General features: G+C 49.0%; 1 protein-coding gene across 5 annotated transcripts in view; it reads left to right on the top strand.

The window, feature by feature from the left end:
• The window catches only part of IRF2 (interferon regulatory factor 2), a 72,964-nt gene that overhangs the window by 38,818 nt on the left and 17,265 nt on the right, over positions 1 to 16,881 (top strand). For 3 of the 5 annotated variants that reach the window (XM_024562843.4, XM_053916397.1, XM_045197087.3), the window contains exons 3-6: positions 4,348 to 4,447; positions 5,682 to 5,858; positions 6,153 to 6,199; positions 14,584 to 14,701. In XM_024562843.4, coding sequence (XP_024418611.1) covers positions 4,348 to 4,447; positions 5,682 to 5,858; positions 6,153 to 6,199; positions 14,584 to 14,701 — 442 coding nt within the window. Of the gene's footprint in view, positions 1 to 2,291; positions 2,360 to 4,347; positions 4,448 to 5,681; positions 5,859 to 6,152; positions 6,200 to 14,583; positions 14,702 to 16,881 lie in introns of all 5 variants that reach the window. The other 2 variants (XM_045197085.2, XM_045197086.3) reach the window with 1 other exon arrangement.

The raw sequence follows: 16,881 nt of genomic DNA, 5'->3' as shown, positions 1-16,881 counted from the left end.
AAAAGTCGTTTCCTCTTCTACCTCCCTCACTTTTAATCTGAAGGACAGGATGAATCACGGGTGCCGGTCAGGCCTTCTCTCTGCATCGTGTGCTAAGAGCTCAGAGCTGGACTGTGGCCGCTTCTACCCAGCATACGGGTTGTTGCAACTTGATTTTTAAAAACTACTATCACTTCTGTCTTTATTGGATCGTTTCAGATATCTCTCCAATCTTATTTTTTTGGTTGTCCCTTTTCCTTCAATCACCTTATTTTTTTCACTTATTTTTAATGTAAAAATGGTATTGGATTGGAATATATTTGCTTCCTCCTTTCTCTTATTTTGAATAAATTGGGAGCAAGGTGGTGATGAAATGGGTCCTCTGGATTCCTTAGAAGGAGCGTGAGAAAGTTAGTCAAAGCTGCGTGGTAACTAGCTCATGAATGGGGCCTTGGCTGGGGCCACCTACTTTTTACTGTATTTGCAAATATGCATCGTTTGTTTGAACAGCCTCGTGACTAGAAAGCACAGTATAGCAAATTCTCATCCAGAGTTAGCCATTATCAGCATTTTGTTTTATCTGTGTGTGTGTGGTGTTTCGGTGCTCCAGCAACTCCCTGACCTTGTGCATCTATGAGACTTGATGTTTTCTCAAGTATTCATAATACTGTGTCAATTAGAAAAATCAATCATAAGTTCTCAGTGTCATCACTACCCCTTTCATATTCGAAATGCCTTGAGTATTCCCAAACTATCTTTTTACAATTCATCTCTTCAATGAGAATTTGAAGAAGGTCCAAGAAAATTGTGTTTGGTGGTAGTGACTCAGAGTCTCTCCACACTGTGGACTGCCCACCCCCCCCACCCCCCGCCCTTTTTGGCCTTCTTGCCATTGATTTGTTGAAGGGACCAGCTCAGTTCTGGATTTGCCCAGATGCTGGCTCGTGATTTGCCTGAGCCACTTCTAGGGGAGGGAGGGAGGCAGCCACGTCCGGGTCGTTGTTTCTCTCATGGCCCCGGTCAGGCTCCATGCTGGTTTTCAGTGTTTCTCTTTCGTTCCGGACGGTGGTCTGCCTGGACCCGGCCAGGCCACTCGCCAAGCACAGAAAGTCAGCAGCCAGGTCCAGACCTTCCCCTTCTCTTCCCTGAAAGCAGGCTCATGCTTGGGTAAATATCAGGCCACCTTGGAACAGGGTAAGGAGTTCAAACAAAAATAGCGAATGAAATTGGAGCGTCCTGTAAGTATTGGGGAGAAGGCAGAGGGAGATAAGAGAACTGGTTTCCACTTGGGGCCAAGGTCTGTTTGTTCTGCATTGCTCAAGATAATCTTCAGTGTTCCTCTTAGCTCAGGTACTGCTTACCTCTCCTGCCCTTGGATGGCAACCTGAGTGGACTCTGGCACGTGAGTCCTTCCCTACGCAGTGTGTGCAGCCCCCACACCTGCAGGCCGGGCACTCAGGGCTTCTGAGGGCACATGCTGATGTCACAGTCTACACAGACGCAGAGCAACGCCGTCACCGTCCCATGGAACACAGTGACCTGCGACCAGAATGTTTACTGGTCAGAACCTCTTTTGGTAGTGAGATGAATTTCACCTTTACCTTTCAACGTGGTCTTTTCAAAAAATATATGTGCGTGGGATACAATCATTAGTGGTTTCTTTGTTTTTCTACATGAAAAACTAGTTAACAGTTCATGCAGTTTTTTGTTCAGTTGGCCATGTTGATGTGCACAATTCAGTGGCACTCAGGACATTCACAACGTGATGTAACCATCACCACTGAATAACTCCAAACTCCTTTGTCACCAAAGAGGAAACGCTTTCCTCATCAAGTGCTTTCCCTTCGCTTCCTTCCTCTGGTTCATGGCAGCCACGAGCCTGCTTTCTGTGTCCGTGGCTTTGCCTAGACTGGGTACTGCACCTGTTGGAATCATGTGATGTGGCATTTTCTGTCTGGCTTCTTTCACTCAGCATAGCATTTATAAGGTATATCCACGTTATGGCATGTATGTATCAGTACTGAATACTGTTTCACTTTATGCATGTGTAACATTTTGTTTATCCATTAGTGTTGCTATGAACTTTCATGTACAGGTATCCGTTTGAACGCCTGTTCATAATTCTTCGGGCACATATCCGGGAATGAAATTATTGAGTTGTGTGGTAACTCTGTGTTTAACTTTTTGAGAAACAGCTAAATTGTGTTCCCCAGCAGCTGCCCTATTTTCCATTCCCACGAGCACTGTGTGGGGGTTCCAGTTCTTCCATGCCATCACCAACACTTACTATTATTATTATTTTTTGGTTCTAGCCATTCCAGTGGGTGTGACGTGGCATCTCATTACTATTTTGCTCCGCATTTCCCTAGTGACACTGGTGGTGAGCATCTCTTTACGTGCCCGCTGGCCGTGTATTCAGTCTTCTCAGGACCTTTGCCCATTTCAGGAGGATCCGTGGTGGATAATTGCCACGTTCAGTCAGCACGTTCGTAGTCAAGTGACATTGGCGCTCTCTCTGTGGCCCCGGATCAGGTGGGGTGTGCGTCAGCCTGCCTGCGCGCACGTGCTGGGAAGATCCACTGGTCGGAGCCAGCTCTGCATCCCACGGATTTCCGACCGCGCCACCCAGGCTCCTTTGACCTGGAGGAAAGCGCCGCGGCCAGTTCCTCCAGGGTCTGGGCCTGGAAGCACAGACCTTTAGATGCGGGTTGCGCTCTCCAGGGGAAAGCTCTTTCACAGAAATGAGTTCGTTTTCACTGTTCTTCACTTTTCACGTGAACGTCAGAAAGTGCAATAGGTGATTTCCTCTCCGATTTTCATCTGCATTAAAAATTAGGCCTCACTCAGCCCCTTTCTGAGGGCTGCTCTTTCGAAAATGGCTGACCTGAAACGCTGCTGTGTCGGTGGGCGAAGCCGAGGGAACAGGGCGGGTTTATGGAAAGCCTGTTGCTTTCAGTTCTTCATTTACGGGGCTTTAGACACAGCAGCATTTTCCCTTCGAACGTTTTTTGGGGAACTCTCAAGTGTCCTGCAATACTCTTAGTGCAGGCTTTGTAGTGAGTTCTGTGCAGAGGCCCCGAGTCCTTTGAGTTTGACGGGGACCCCCTCTGCCTTGCACTGTGAGACCACCCTGGCAGAAAGTCCCGACTGACAGTTTCTCCCCTCCCCAGTGTGTTGTGCAGGCATCCCCAGGCCTGGGAATGATCAGAACGAGCTGGAGAGCTTAAAAAAAATACATTTTCCTGGGCGTTCATCACCATAGAACCCAAGTCAACAGATCTGTCCAAAAACTGGAAATCTTGCCAATCTAAACACAGGGAGACAAGGTGTGCTGTGATGACTGAATGAAGGTGGGCTCACCTGACCTTGCTAGGATCCAGACACTTTTTTGTCCCGTGTGCCTTAGCTAAGTAACTCGATCCTGTGCCTCAGCGTCTTCAGCTGCGAAGTGGAAATGATAACGTGCACGTAGCTCATGCGGTCGTTACAAAACCCAGAACAGACCGTGAGGCACGTGTAGTCACACGGAAGGTGCTGGGCCCTTGGTGCCTGCCGGTGCTGCTGGGTGAACCAGGCTATGCATGTGTGGTTTTACCACGAGTGTGACTTCATGTCCGAAGCACTAGTTTCTTAGTCACGTGTCTGCCAGGGTTGACCGAAGCAATTTTGAGTTACCTCTCGGGCTGTGAGAGAGATGGAAAGGCCTGATATGAGATGAATTTTATGGAGGGACTTTGCTCTAAAGACAGAGTGTCACTGCTGCGTGATCGATCCGTCTTTGTACCGCTTGCTACTGCACGCAGGGCGGGGGACACACAGAGGCTAGAACATGAGGCAGAATCTCCTGCTTCTGGGGGCTACCCACGCCCCAGGACATTTTGGTCTCTGTGACCGTGGCTTCCTAGCCCCAACTTCCCTTTCGCAGGACAAATGGGTATTTTGGAGAGTTGCCTACTTTTTGATTTACTGAGGCAGCTGGAGTTCCTCTTTACCAAATGATGGCAATAAATGGTAAGAATAAGCATGAGACATTTCAGTCAGAGGCCAGTTGTCTGTGCTTCTTTCAAGAAAAATGGCACAGATGACGGAACACAACAGCATGCCCTGAATTGTCCCCCGTGACCTTGGACTGCATTCCTGTTCTGCCGGCCTCTGCATGACTCTGAATCTCAGCCTTGTCAACAGTCAAGATTTGGGGTCTAGTGGGGAAGTGGGTTGGTTTATAGTATATTTTACCGTGGAGACTCAACAAGCCCAGTGATACTTAGTGGGGAACCCTACTAGCTAGAACTTCAGAACCCTCCACAATGGTGGCCTGAAAGCCATGGCTGCAGTTCTCACTTACTGGGTTTTTTTTTTTTTGTCCAGGAAAAGAAGATTTTTCAGATCCCCTGGATGCATGCAGCTAGACACGGGTGGGATGTGGAGAAAGATGCACCGCTCTTCAGAAACTGGGCCATCCATACAGGTACTAACACCCCTGCATCGTTTAGAGAGGCGGCACTATTGCTTTTTGGTTGTTGTCTTCATGCCTTCTGGCTCAGTGGGTGGGGTGTTGTTCCACAATGTGGAAGGTTGCTGGTTCGATTCCCAGTCAGTGCACATGCCTGGGTTGTGGGCTTGGTCTCATCAGGGCGCCTCCGAGAAGCAGTTGATCAGTTTTTCTCTCTCACATCGATGTTTGTCTCCCTCTCTCTCTCCCTCCCTCCCTTCTCTCTAAAGATAGATCAATAGATAGATAAATTAATTAATTAATTAAATATTTTAAAAATTAAAAAAACAGTTGTGGTATAATTGGTAAATAGAATGTGAGATATTGCAAGCAATGATTTGATCTAAGTGACCCTCATGAAAAGATGCAGCCCGAGAGCTGACGAGCCCGCCTACCGCCTCGCACGTTTTCCTGTTCATTACTTGGTTTTTACTGAGAACATTCAAGTTCTCCTCTGTCGGCAAATTTCAGCTGTACAATACGGCGTGTGTTTTTGTTTGTGCCACACACACCGCATCTCCTGCATCACGGCCTCGCGAAGGCAGCTCTGAAACCCTGTAAGCTGCTCCCAGCACATCCAGGACGCAGGGGTCAGACTTCCTCACTCAGAAGTGATGTTCCACCCACCCCACCGAAACACAGCCCTTACACTTCCTGTGATGTAGAATTCTAAGTGCCCCAGGTGTGTACCAGGGTAACCAGGAACTTCTTTGTTCTGCAGCTGTAAACTTGGGTGGAATTTGCCTCCCCAAAAGGTGGCCAAGAATTTATTTATTGACAACAACATGTAAGTAGGGAGCTATTTGCAGGAGTGGACTTTTTACTTAATATTTGAGAGTCACATGAAAAAGAGACACCCAGTGACCTGTGCTTATTGGCCTCCCAGTCTGCCAGCCTTCTATGGTACTTAACACTGATTCCCCATTCTTCTCCCATTATTAATTTTTTTCTCAAGCTGTTTGGTAAAGTCAGGGTGACCAGCTTGTACCCGTTTGCCCACAACTGTCCAGATCTTAAAGCAAAATTCCCGCATCCCCAAAACCCACTCAGTCCCCGGCACACCAGGGCGTAGGTTGCTGGAGGCTCGGGACTGAGAGGGTTCTCTGTGCTGCTTGGCCAGCAAGCAAGCCTGTGTTTCCAGAAGTGTTTACTCCGTATCTCGTTTTCCCCCTCTTTTCCCTAACCTTAGTTCTTTTGGCTATTTTGTTAGGAAAGCATCAACCAGGAGTAGATAAACCCGATCCCAAAACATGGAAGGCGAATTTCCGATGTGCCATGAACTCCTTGCCTGACATCGAAGAAGTCAAGGATAAAAGTATAAAGAAAGGGAACAACGCCTTCAGAGTCTACCGGATGTTGCCCTTATCTGAGCGGCCTTCTAAAAAAGGTAGAGAAAGAGATACGCCCACTAACCCAGTGAGCACTTAATATATATTGTAGGACCCTTGGGATTTATTTCTACATCTGTAGTTCACCCCGTGGATGATAATTCTGCCCTTCCCTGGCTGGGGACAATGACTCTTAGGTCACCAAAGGCAGTAACACATTCGGAATTTTGGCCGTGGACAGATTCAAGCATGTCCAGGTTCACGGAGAGTTTTAGAAAGCCTTCAGCCTGGGGGGACTTGCTTCTCTGTATGTTCTTCATGGACTAATCCGAAACTGTTTTCTGTTGCCACAGGAAAGAAACCAAAGACAGAAAAGGAAGACAGAGTCAAGCACATCAAGGTAATCTTTGGTTGTTCAGGGAGAAGGCCAGACTTGGGACCATGTTAGTAATTCATATTCTGTTTCCGAAAGACAAGTAATGTGACCCCTGGGAAATACTTAATCTTTCTTCTGTTGCTATTGTGTTTTGTGTGCTTTACACGTCTCCTCGTTGGCATGTCCCCACTTGCAGACTCATGTACACATACCCCTGCTTCATCCGGTTTCACTGAGAAATTTATGAATGAGTCCCAAATTCACACGGAGCTGGACAGTCTCAAGTCTCCCCCCTGGTCCCCACATTATCGCCAGCTCGTCACTTTGTACCACCTCAGCTCCAGCAGCCAGCTACTATTTGATAATAGGAAGTAACATTTTCAGGCTATTAAGTATATTTTAAAGTACTACATGAAACATTATCTAGTTGTATTAGAATGGGTTACCTATATGTTATAGATACAGTCCACGACAGGCCATTAGATTGGGGACCTAGTTGAGATCAAACACTGCGTTAGTGTGGGGCTCTAAGGAGTCTTTTCCTGCTCCACTGTGAGACCAGCTTTCCCCCAGGTTTTCCATAGGGGAGTAGTTGTGTGTGAGCTTTTCAGGAGGCTGTGAGGTCTGAGATCCCCTGCAGAGTGAGCATCTTCATGTGCAGGTGGGGTAGCCCTCGCTAACTAGCCAGAGGACAGTCAGACATCCCATGCAGAACGGAGGGAGGGCTTCGGCTGCTAGGCGGAGAGCAGACGCTGCGGTCCCAGACCCCTAGACTGTCAGATTCGATGTGCTGTGTTGTCGGATGGAGAAACTGAGGCTCGAGAGAGTTGAGTGATGTGGACCCAAAGTCTGTGGGTCACGTGACCAAGGTCAGACCTTTATTTAGAACTGAACTTAAAGGAGAGGCCAAGGATCCTGATTTATAATCTAGAGTCAACTGTCGAGGAATAAATCCAAACTGTCCAGACAGCACAGAGTTTTAAAACATAAGCCAGTGTGTCAGTGCCAGAGGAAAAAATGTTTAAAAACTTACTGCAGGTACAAAATTAGACTTGTGAAGGTGGGGTTTGAGGGGAAACTTAGACAAATAGTTAATGTTTCAGACATATTTATCTCTAGAATGGAAAAAAATATTTTAGGCAGGGTATTTTAACAGCCATACCTCCAGTTTCACTTTCAGTATTTTTAGTTTTTGACTTATTTTAAATATAGCAACATAGGAAGGCCCAATTTTGTTGTAACTTTTTATTGTAGAAAAGTTTTGTACACTCAGGAAGGAGACATATGAGTAAAATTTATTCCATAGACCATCATCCCATTTTCAACGTTAATCATTTTTGACCTGCATAAACAATGTCGTGTGGTTTAGCTCAACATTTTGAAACAAATTCCAGACATCCTATCATTTCTTCCATAAATATTTCAGTATCTGTCTTTCAAAGATAGACAGTCTTTACTTCCCCAGTGTCATCGAATACCCAGTGTTCAGATTCCCAGTTGTCTCATCAGCGTTAGGATTTTTGTGCCGTCTGTTTATTTTAATTGGGATGCATGTCAGGTGCACACTGGTGATGGGGGACGTGTCTTTGTAATGTACAGGTCACCCCTACCTCACTTTAAAAAATTTTATTTTTCCTTGCAATTCAAAACACGTAGTTATTTGTTGTATCAAGTCTTCCAGAGTTTGGAGTTTTGATTAGTGTTGTTCAGTCAGAAAAGCCTAACTTCCCCACCAGTGTGTGACTTTGAAGAGTTTTCTGTAATCTTCAATGTGACTAGGTCCTATTTCCTGCTGCTCTCAGAGCATCTCACTCAGCGCCTGGTGCAGAACAGATGGCCACTGCGCACGTGGTCACTGAATGCACGCCTGAGTGTTGTTGACCGAGTGGGTGCATAAGTAAACATAGCGTGTGGGGCAGGAGTGGGGGTTCACATTAGGAGGTAGTTAATGGAGAAGTAATAATGGAGTAACAGATGCTCGCCTTTCAACATTATCTTGTGTCTCTCTTGAAACAAGAAAAACTGCTTCCAACGAAACCATGACACAGAATTGCTTATAAAGCACATTCTGTTTCAGGGATGTGGACAGGTGCATCTTAGACTAGATGACCCGTGGTGTCCTCCTAAGTAAAGGACACTTCGGTCACATCAGCAATGGCAGTGTCTTCCACATGGCCACTCAGATGAACAAGTTGTGGAAGGCACAGCCCTGGGGGAGCCTTGGCCATAGCAGCCCAGGAAAGCAAGTGACAGGCCCCTCTCAGGCGCAGCCGTGCGGGTCAAGTTCCATCTCGGCCCAGTGCACACTGTGACATCTGTGAAGATGAAGACATGGCCAGTTTGCTGGCCTCTTAAACTGGCTGGAAACTGGCCTCTTAAAGGGACATTGTTCCTTCAGCAAGAGGCAGGCAGTTTCATCTTTTGAACTGAAATCTGCAGGCATCTGTCCTACAGTGAGTGTGGACAAGGGCCTCCCAGATTTTGTGGCTTTTGAGCACCAATGCCATAGTGTTCTCTTGCTGCTTCTGTGGGATGTTTCCAAAGTTCACTCTCTGGGGAGTCTGGAATTGTGTGATTACAGGGCCTTATCCTTCCTGAGCTAGTAGTACATTACTTTTGTTGTATGTGAAAACAGCTAAGCTCAGAGTTCATGTGTCCTGTGCGAATCTGCTGCTGGATACGCTAGGTAGGTCTCTTCCACTGAGGAAAAATGGCTTGTGCGTTGTGACTAGGGATGAAATTGGCTGTGGAAGCAAGCTCTTCCCAGTCCTCATTCAGTTCAAGTTGGACTGAGGTTTTAATAAGCAAAGGGTGTTCCGAGCATGCAGACCAACGGTCAGCATTGTTCTGGGGTCACACGGGCAGCTTGTCTCCACGCCATATGTCCTCTCAGCAAACTGCTTCCCTCAGACAGGGAGGCCCGCGGCCCATTGGCCATGCTGCAGGTGTGGAGATGCTGCCTCCGTGCTCCCTGGCGTTCCCCCAGTGAGTGCCTCCTGCGTACTCAGGGAGCCGTTCTCACTCAGCCCGCCTGTGTGGAGGTTACTAAGGAAGTAAAGTAAAGGAAGTACAGGAAGGAAGTAAAAATCAGGAACATGATAGTGAGTCAATACTGGGTTGTATATTATCAATGCATATATGTGTTTCAAAAATGCCACAAGGTCAAGATCAATGAGGATAGAGGCGAGTAAAACAGAGGCATGGTAGCTGACATTTGGGAGCCTCTACCAAGTGCCAGGCTCGAATTATTATCTCATTCGGTGCCCCTGTGATGAGCAGATTGTCTCCCTTCTGCAGAGGAGGGGATGGAGGCACAGAGAGGCTGAGTGATTTTCCTGAGTTTGCACTGCTTCATGGAGCTGGAGTTTTAACCCAAGTGAGTCCAACCCAAGAGTCTGGGGTCCGTCACCACACTCAGGGCCTCCCAGCTGCTGGAGGCTTCGGGGTCTGAGCCAGGCCCCAGGGGATGGATTGAATAAAATGGAGATCATTCTCCAGCACCCAGGAGCATCCTGCGCAGGGCCTGGAGCTTCAGGTTGCTGTTTGGTCTTCAGTGGATGAGTCAGGAAACTGTCTTTGTCACAGCAGGAGTTGGGGAGAGGGAACAAGGGGAAGCAAAGCCACATAGGTAGGGAGGATCAGAAATTAATACTCCCTGCCTCCGAGGATTATTTGCAGATGAAAGATGAATGCTTTGAAATTACAAAGAGTTTTCAGATCAAGGAATTGGTATTATGGTGGAAAATAGCATCCAGGAGGACTGCCCAAGTCCCTGGGTCAGGACAGGCCTGGCCAGTGACAGCCCTGAGTGCAGACCTCTGGGTAGAAGGTACAGAAAGCAGATACTGGCTTAACAGAACTTTCTAATAGAGCAGCTGGTTCCAACAGTGACTGTGGGTGGATTAAAAAACAGTAGCTCCTTGTCCCTGTCCCAAGATAAGCCAGATGACCACCTGTCAGGGCATCTAGAGTGGTCCCTTCCTTGGTTGCAAGAGGTCTTCAGTTTTTAGGTCTTCATCAGAAGGAGACTGCTTAAAGCATAGTGTGAAAACTGGTTGGCTGAATAACCTGTGGGCGGTTTTGTGAAACGAGGCACAGCTAAGCTCCTTGGGGAAGATGTGGAGCATGATGGGATGGGTATTTGAGGCTGGTGTTTCTCATGGAGCTAGGAAGGAACGGGGCAGGAGAGACCGAGTTCAGGAGCTTAGATGAGGAGGGTGGCAGGTGGGCTGGGAAGGGGATGCAGAGGATGAGGTCAGGAGTGGGTCAATGGGAGGCCCTGAGTTTTCAGCCCTCACAGAGGGGCTTGTTGGGAATGGCACATGTTTCATGGAGAAAGGTGAGTTTAACTTGGAACGTATTGAGTTCGAAACGCCAGAGAGCCTCTAAAACAGAGGTCTGACCAGCGGACAGGTATACGGTCTTGTAATCAAGGATGTTGTCAGAGGCCTTGCGAACGGGTGCCCTCTCCAACAGAGATGCCGTTTGCGATGAAGACAGAGATCAGGGAGAAGGTGGGGAGAAAAGTGAGCCAAGAGGAAAGGTCAGAGGGGAAGTTGCTGTGAGAGTGGGGATGATGAGAATGAAGATGATCCAGTTCCCAGGAAAGAAGGGGAGGAGGAAGGGGTTTCTAGGACGAGGCAGGAGGCTTCAGCATGTTTTACTAGAGCTTCTGTTCCCAGTGGTCTTGTGGCCTCCGTGGGCGCAATGTGCCTCCCCCGGACTCCTTTTATGAAGCCCAGCTGTTAGCTTGAAATTTTTGTTGGTGAGAGCCCTAGAAATGCTCTTAATTGTGGCTTCAAGGAGCCTGGCTTTGCAGAGGGGAACTAGGGTACTCGGGGTGGGGGTTGGGTTGGGGTGGGAAATGGGCTGACGGCCATCATATCTGGCTTCAGGGAGGGGACGTCTAGACAAGGGGTGGTGGCACAGGGATGAGACAGAGTGGGCTCGGAGCCTGCTGTCTGGTGACCCGAGCATGTATGGCTTTGAGACCAGCCAAGGGGTACTATTTCAGAGGGTGGGAAAGGCGGCCTGGCCCTGGACTCTCTCTGGTGCTGGTTTGCCGTCTTCGAAAATCCCTTAAACCGTAGATCAAACCTCGGGTTTTATAATGAGAAAGAAAGGTTGTCGGGCATAAGTGTTTGGCAGAGTTAACGCACCAGGGAGGACTCTGAACCCAAGTGCCATCTTTTCCTTTTGGTTTTCTTTGGGGCGAGCCGAGAGGGTTGGAAACCAGGACAACTTGATTTAGAGAAGAGCCTGTATCTAAAGTAAGAAAGGGAACAGGAAGAGGAGGCCGGTTCAGGGTGAACCAGGCCCAGTTACGGCGCGTCAAGCGGGGACAGGGCAGAGTGGGCGTGTAGAGGACCAGGGGGCACTGTGGACAAAGGCCATTCATGACCTGCGGGACCTCTGAACTCATGTTCCATAGGGAACTGCACAGGCTGTTTTTTATTTTGGGTTCCTTGCTTTAAATGCAGAGAAATAGAGAGAATTTGGGTTTAGATATTCCTCTTCCAGTCATTTCACAACTTCTGACTGGGTACTGTGAAAATCCCTGCTGTTTTGCACCCAGGATGGAGACCTGTTGGGGGGGACCGGGTCCAGCTCACTGTACAGCTTACTACGTTGTCCTTCCAGAGTGGTTGTACCAATGAACTGGCAGCACTGGGGGCTGAAGTGGACAGGCTGTTTTTAAAGTGGGGGTGGGAGGAGGAGAGTCACGCTCAGTCTCCACCGGTAGACTGTGCTGTCCGATTACAGACGCAGGGCAGGGCTCAGGGGAGGGACAGACGAGTGAGCGGTGCTGGTAGCAGTCTGTCCCAGTCCCTGCTGGAACTAGTGCGGGACGCAGGGCTCGTTAGGACGGAAAGCTCCTGGAATCGGACCGTGTTTCACGATCAAAGACTGAGTTCAGTTCCAGCGTCTCTTCAGGCTAAAAGGAGTGTGACCTTGGAAAATTAATTTCATTTATGAATCAGTTTTCTCAAGTGTAAGGTGATCAATTATCACTTGCCACTAATTAAACTGTAGGTCCTGTGAAACACTGAGAGGTCTTCCATTGAGAAATCAGAATAATTTAGGTTTTTAAGTATATGCACGTCTGACTGGCTCGTTACTTTTATGAGACACCTAGAAGCTGAGTGAGTAAAAAATAATAAAGCAAATCCATAGAAATGAGCAGTTCTTTCTATAATTCCTTCACATGTTCTGTAGTTGCTTTTGAGGGAATTGAGGAAACAGAAGTGACAGAAACATGGGGTGTGATTGGGGAAGGGACATGCAAAGGGCACAGCCATCGAGGAAACCAGTGAGAAGGACGGTGCCATCGGAAAGGTGGGGACCCGCGGCAGCGTCAGGTGTCCATCTCATCAGGAGGCAGTGTGCAGGTCTTCCTGCCGGCGTCAGAGCCTGGCACTGTGGGAAAGGGCCTTGGGGAAAGGGCAGTGAATTGGGGCAGGCACAGTTTTATTGGTGGCGGTAGATAATAGCGAGCATTTTTTTAACTGAGTGCCAGGTGCGTGTTTATCTCATTTAGTCTTCATATCTCATCTTTATGACATCGGTCCTGGTGTTTTCCTCAGTTGACAGCTGCCCTGCAGGCCCTAGGAGAGGCTGACAGCGGTTAAGTAAAGTCCTGAGCTAGCAAGAGGTGGAGGAACCAGGCTTTTGAGCCCAGGTCCGTGTGACTGCAAAGCCAGGCCTGTCTTTCCCTGCACCCACCCGGGCCGCAGGGAGCCAAATGCTTGAATCCTCAAGCAGAGAGGCAGCAAGACCCCAGTCTCTAACCAGGGTGCCGAGGCGAAGGTAGGGAAAGCAGATACTTGTTCAGAAGTTGGGCTCTGAAGGAAGAGAAAAGATGGTGACTCAAGTCACCAGCAAGTGAGTATTTCCCGGAAAGGACAGACTTCTCATTTGGAATTTGTTCAAGAGGGGAAGCTGTGAGAGGCTGCAGGAGAAAGGGGGAACAATTCTGCCCAGTGAGGCTGTCCTGGACCCTTCCTTATGTTCGCCCTTTGGTACATCTGGTCAACCATACAGTGTGTGATTTCTTTTGTCCATTTTGAGAACTGAGCTGTTACAGTGAAGTGACGCCTTTGAAGTTACAGCTATTGTGGTAGGAACTTGCCAGGTGGGATTATGAAGGAGGCGGACCTTTCCCCTCCTTCCCTGTGTGACTTCCCTAAGTCACTGTGGGTGGGGGATTCATCGCTGATTCCAAGTAGCACATAAATGAATCGATTAAAATGCCCCACAGGCCTTAGAGCAGTTCAACACTTGGGAGCTTTCAAAGCACAGTCATACCAGCCTCACATGGTGCTATGTACGCTCTTGTCTGTGTTCTTTCTGCTCCTCCACCCTCCTCTCCATTTTGGTTTCCCAAAGGAGTTGTCCTGTGTGGCTCTTTTTTTGTCTGGCTCGATCGCTGTCATAGACACAAGGGCAGTTTCTCAAAATGTTGGAAGTCACTGTGTGCCTCAGGGCTGGTCTCCGAGACAGGAGGGCTGTGCACGAACAAAGCAGAACTGAGGACTGTGTAAGGAACAGGAAATCTGCCTCATTGTTTCGTTCGTATGTACGTGCAGCCTCTTGAGCTGCGTGGGACCTTCAGGTCCTTAGGAGGTGTCTCTGTGAAGCCGGGGGTGTGGGTTGCTCAACTGGACTCCCATCAGGGGAGGGAGACTTGGGCTGGGAGTCCGGCCTGTGTTATCAGCGGCCTACCCAGGGCAGGGTGCTCGAGTGGCCAGAGTCCAGGGCGAACCATATCTGGGAAGAATTCATCCACAGCGTCCTCTGGGTTCCTGTCCTTGGGCCAATGGTTGAGACAACTTTCCTGAGAAATGCAGGGAGAGCTCTTCCTCAGAAATAATTGTGAAAGAGGTGGCAGGGCTCCCCCCTTCGAGAGAAAGCCAGGAGTCGACCCTTTGGAGCACTCCCTCCCTTCCAGAAGGACGACTTGGAATCTAGGCACATGGGACTTGACACAGACCAGGGGTGTCAAACTCATTCTCACACGGGGGCCACATCAGTCTCACGGTTGCCTTCAAAGGGCCGAAATAATTTTAGGACTGTATAAATGTAACTACTCCTTACCTGTTAAGGAGTTGAAGTTACATTCAGCCCTTTGAAGACAGCCAGGAGGCTGATGTGGCCCCCAGGGAAAATGAGTTTGACACCCCTGACCTAGACAGTCACGCAGCTCTGCCAAACCTGGACTGCTGTGTGCGGGTATAACCGTGTCAGAAAGGCAGGCGGATGCGCTGGTAACACGTCCTTGAAGCAGGAACGCTGCGCAAATCAGGGAGTGATCCTAGCCTTAAAGAAAGTAGACAGAGGGTAGCGTTTAAGCTGAGGAAAGGGAGGGAAAAGGAAGTGTTCTCAATTCTTTTTTCTTTTCTTCTTCCTAGCAAGAACCAGTTGAGTCATCTTTGGGGCTTAGTAATGGAGTAAGTGATCTTTCTCCCGAGTATGCGGTCCTGACTTCAGCTATAAAAAATGAAGTGGATAGTACGGTGAACATCATAGGTAAACCGTTTTGACATCTCATTTTCTATACACATGAGCAGCCCTCTGGGGTCCACGATTTGTAAAACATGATTTAAAACAACATACTCAGTGGGAGGGGGTCTTGGAACCATCTCAAACTGTGCGTTCCGGCCCCCAGATTTCAGGGTTGAAAAATAAAGGTCTTTGAGGATCAGATAAAGGAAACCCACTGGTTCAGCCTCAAGAAAATAGGCCGAGGGTGACGGAGAGTCCAAGGAGACCAAATGGTTTTATTTCCCCAGTGGCTAATGATTAGCACCTCTCAATCTTTCAACGATGGCTCACGTGGAGGAAGCTGTTTTTTTAACTTGGGAACAAGGCGTGGGGAGACTGTACCTGAGCACCTGCTCCTGGCAGATCCGCCGCCCTGGTGGTGCTCCTCTCCAGAGGGAGAAGCTGAGGCACAGAGACTTGTTGCCAGAGGGCACACTCCGGTCGCACAAAGACTAGAGCGCCCTCGCTGTGCCAGACTCGGGACTGTGAGCAGGAACTAGGTTGGGGAGCCGGTATCCCGGTTCCCAATGTCACAGGGGAGACAGTAAACAAAGCCACAGGTAACTACGGCTGCCCAGAAAAAGAATGGAGACAAGAAAGAACCAGGGACTGGATTTAGGCTTCTCCAGGGAGCAGTGTTTCCCCTGAAGCCGGGTGGGTGAGGGGGGCGGCATGGGGCTGGCGTGGAGGACCAGAAGGAAGGCAGTGTGACTCCTCACAGTGGCCGCATGTGGTTCCCCTTGGGGGGGGGGGGGCGGCGGGTAGGGCAAGGGGGCCTTTGCAGGCCGGAGGGAGGAGGTGGGGTTTTATTTCCAAAATGCTGGAAGGTGTTTTCCAAAAAGAGTCATTGTTAATTCGGTCAAATGTAACAGTATAGTGTACAAATGTTGGACAGACAAACAGTGTAAACACCACTTGGAAGCGTTTAGGCAGGAGGGTGACCAGTGTGCACTCTTATCTCGATCAAGTCCCATTGAGATGCTGCCGTGAGTGGTGGGCGGGGACCCTGTGCAACAGCGGAGGCCCAGCCCAGCCCCAGAATCCACCATGGGGCGTTGCCCGTGGGTACCTTTGGGCCCATCAAACTTGCTCCACGTTGTAAACAGTGTGTTGCTGGTAAGAACTAGAGAGATCAGTGGAGCTACAAGAGCAAGCCTCCCGCCTGGGCGCCTCCATTTCTGCCTCTCAGTTGGGTGCAGCCCGGAGGCCGTGACCCTGCAGACGTCAGTCACTCTTGCTCCCCTTGGGTTGGAGCTTTGGAAATGTAACCATGTATCTGGGGGTCCCTCCAGCACAGAGGAGTCTGGCAGAATGCAAAGAGAAGGCAGAGAGCAGGCTGAACCTCAGGGCAGGCCCGGCCTGGCCTTCCCCTGGTGCTCATGTCACAGGGGGCACTTTTGCATGGGGCCGGTTTGTTTTGAGCTGGGAGAGGTCATCAAGATCCAGCATTCTGGTCACTCCCTTCCGGAGGAAGGCATCTTGCCTGACCAGAAGCCCAGCTGTCTTCCCTCCTGAACCCTTTGGTCTGAGACCCCAAGCTGCTTCCCCACCCTCGCGTGGAGGCAGCACTGGGCTATTTATTTTGGTTGAGTCTCAGTGTGTCACTTCTTAGGGCGAGTGTCCTTTGTCCCTGCTGTGATGGGAGCCACATGAGCTGGGTGCTCATTTAGTGAGTCCTTACTTCTGGGGCCAAGATGAATGCAGGTTAGGTTAGGAATCACATGTTGGATTAAGTGACTCTCTTCCTTGGCTGAATAATAAAACAATAGTGGATGGCAGTAAAATGAGTTTGAATATCTTTTGCTTTCTAGTTGGTGGCTGTTAGGAAGGTTCAAAATTACGAATGAAGTGGCGCCGTACGAGTGTTTAGAAGGATGGGGGATTTGTGGTCATTGCCCACGGCAGCACTACCTCAGGTTATAAACCTCCACAGAGCTGTTGTCCACACCCTCCCAGGACCATTAATGAGCCACCCCTGTCCTGGGGTTTGACGACAGGGATTCTGACTCCAAGACCACTGTGGTATCTGAGTCTCCTTAAACATTTTTAAATGACACCACTCCCCGCTTTCAGTTTATTTGTTTCTAAACTCAGAGTCCATTTCAGTCTTGTATTTAGGCACCAAGGGGAAAGCTCCAAGGCGCTCCCGTTCTGCTTTTATGCGC

This window comes from Desmodus rotundus, chromosome 13 (genome assembly GCF_022682495.2).
Source record: "Desmodus rotundus isolate HL8 chromosome 13, HLdesRot8A.1, whole genome shotgun sequence".
NCBI classification, from domain to species: domain Eukaryota; kingdom Metazoa; phylum Chordata; class Mammalia; order Chiroptera; family Phyllostomidae; genus Desmodus; species Desmodus rotundus.
The sequence above is the reverse complement of the archived record's forward strand: the minus strand, read 5'-3'. Positions and strand labels throughout refer to the sequence as shown.